Below are 2,314 nucleotides of genomic sequence, written 5' to 3'. Positions count from 1 at the left end.
CGCGTTTGGAAACTCGAGAAAACGTGCCCTAACGTGCTGGGTTTCGATTTCTCGTTTGACTAAATAGCCAAATATCCTCTTAAAGCTTCAAAGTATGGTTTCATTAAACTATAAGGTGATCTTGGTTTCGATGGTTTAGAGTATCGTGTCCTAACGTGCTGGATGTGATATTCCTTCGGAACAAGAGAATCTTATGTTTCAATTCACGATATCAGATTTTCTTTTAAGGATCGTATTTTTTAAAACTCTTCAAATTTTCAATTTTCGACACTAAGACACTAATTAATCAACTAGGTACCAATTTTGGGCGTATCGAGGGTGCTAATCCTTCCTCGTGCGTAACCGGCTCCCGAACTCATTTTTCTGAATTTCGTAGACCAAAATCGTTGTTTTAATAAAATTAAATCATTTATTAAAAACAACCACTTTTTGAGGTGACCCGATCACACCTCGTCAAAAAAGGATTGGTGGCGACTCCCGTTTTCATTCTTTTTTTTAAATCCAAGTCGACCCCGTTTTCATCCAAAAAAAATGGTGTCAACAGTTGTTGATCGAATAACCCAACAAATGGTATCGAAAGCCTGTTGTCTTTGAGGGCCTCTTATTGTGTGCTGTGTTTGTAGGTAACTCATGCTTGAAAGAGAAGAAACAGGAGCTACCTTTGTTGACTTATTTGGAAGTTGTGTGAAGATGAGCTTTTCACCACCACCTCCACCTATTTTTGCTAGTGAAAGCTACAACATATAGGTTGTGAAAATGAAAACATATCTACAGGCACATGACCTGTGGAATGTTGTTCAAAATGACATAGGGCCACCACCTTTGAGAGCTAATCCAATAATAGCGCAAATCAGGTAGCACAATGAAGTCTGTGCCAAGAAGTATAAGGCTATGTCATGCCTTAAAAATAGAGTTTCAGATGTAATTTTCATAAGGATTATGGCTTGTGACACTCCAAAGCAGGCATGGGACAAACTCAAAGAAGAGTTTCAGAGGTTAGACAAGACCAGGCAACAGCAGTTGATCAACTTAAGAAGGGACTTTGAGAATCTGAGAATAAAAGACTCAGAAACCATCAAGCAGTATGCTGACAGAATTATGGCCATTGTCAACAACATAAAACTGCTTGGGGATGAGTTTAGTGACCAAAGGGTAGTTGAAAGTCATAACAACTTTACCAGAGAAGTATGAATCAAAGATTTCTTCTTTGGAGGACTCGAGGGACCTATCAGCCATTCCCTTGACAGAGCTAATAAATGCTCTCTATGCACAAGAGCAGAGAAGAGCAAACAGAATGGAGGAGCATTTTGAGGGAGCTTTTTAGGCTAGAAGCAGAGAAAGCTCAAGCTCTAGCTCAAATTACAAAGGCAAGAAGCCTTGGATAGAGAAGAAAGAAAAAGGGAAGAAAGAAGCTGCCAAGAAGAAGTTTCCACCTTATGCTCATTGCAAGAAGACCACTCACCTTGAAAAATACTGCTGACACATGCCTGATATTCAGTGCAGAGGCTGTAAACAACTTGGCCACATTGAAAAGGTGTGCAAAAATAAGCCAAAAGCACAGCAACAGAACCTAAATCAAGCTCAAGCTGCTGAGGATGTTGAGGGACAAGAAGAGCATGTCTTCATAGGTTCTTGTTTTGCAAGCTCTAGCAAGGTTAGCAAGATTTGGCTGATTGACAATGGATGTACACACCACATGGCCTTTGATGAAAGCATATTTAAGGAGCTAGATACCTCTTTTGGTTCCAAAGTCAGAATTGGGAATAGTGAGCTCCTCATGGCCAAAGGCAAGTGCAAGGCTATGATTGGGACCAAGTCAAGTAACAAAATCATTTCTGTGGTTCTTTATGTACCTGACATTGATCAAAATTTACTAAGTGTTGGCCAGCTACTGGAAAAGGGCTATTCTTTCTTTTTTGAAGGGAAAACCTGTCTGATTAAAGATACTACTGACCAAGTGCTAACAACAGTAGCTATGCATGATAGAACCTTTATTGTGGATGTGAATCAACTGTCAGCAAGGGCATGTACGCTCAGGCTGATGGAGCAAGCTTGTGGCATAGGAGGCTGGGGCATGTGAACTACAATTCACTTAGCCAGTTGCAAAAAATGAATTTGGTTGAAGACATGTCCAAGTTTGAGCCAAAAAAGGAAGTGTGTGAGGTCTGTCAGCTTGGCAAGCAGACTAGACTGCCTTTTCCAGTCAACAAAGTATGGAGAGCCCAAGAGAGGCTCTAATTGGTTCATACAGACATTTGTGGACCTATGAAGACCTCCTCCTTAAATGGCAGCAGAAATTTTGCTCTATTTGTTG

General features: G+C 40.5%; 1 protein-coding gene across 1 annotated transcript; it reads left to right on the top strand.

Moving 5' to 3' along the window:
• The first annotated feature begins 939 nt into the window (after positions 1-939).
• On the top strand, positions 940-2,080 carry LOC121218730 (uncharacterized). The gene is made up of 3 exons (XM_041096425.1): positions 940-1,185; positions 1,275-1,367; positions 1,499-2,080. The coding sequence occupies exons 1-3, from the start codon at positions 940-942 to the stop codon at positions 2,078-2,080; spliced, it is 921 nt and encodes a 306-aa protein (XP_040952359.1).
• The last annotated feature ends 234 nt before the right edge of the window (positions 2,081-2,314 follow it).

This window comes from Gossypium hirsutum, chromosome D06, assembly GCF_007990345.1.
Source record: "Gossypium hirsutum isolate 1008001.06 chromosome D06, Gossypium_hirsutum_v2.1, whole genome shotgun sequence".
Lineage (NCBI taxonomy): Eukaryota > Viridiplantae > Streptophyta > Magnoliopsida > Malvales > Malvaceae > Gossypium > Gossypium hirsutum.
Note: the sequence above shows the minus strand (reverse complement) of the source record. Positions and strands in the feature narration are given on the sequence as shown.

Bases quoted from the DNA above. Each gene is read 5' to 3' on its own strand.
- LOC121218730 (XM_041096425.1), top strand. From the start codon at position 940: ATGGCTTGTGACACTCCAAAGCAGGCATGGGACAAACTCAAAGAAGAG. The intron at 1,186-1,274 runs GTATGAATCAAA...TCTATGCACAAG, and splicing joins ATAACAACTTTACCAGAGAA to AGCAGAGAAGAGCAAACAGA. The intron at 1,368-1,498 runs GCAAGAAGCCTT...CCTGATATTCAG, and splicing joins CTCTAGCTCAAATTACAAAG to TGCAGAGGCTGTAAACAACT.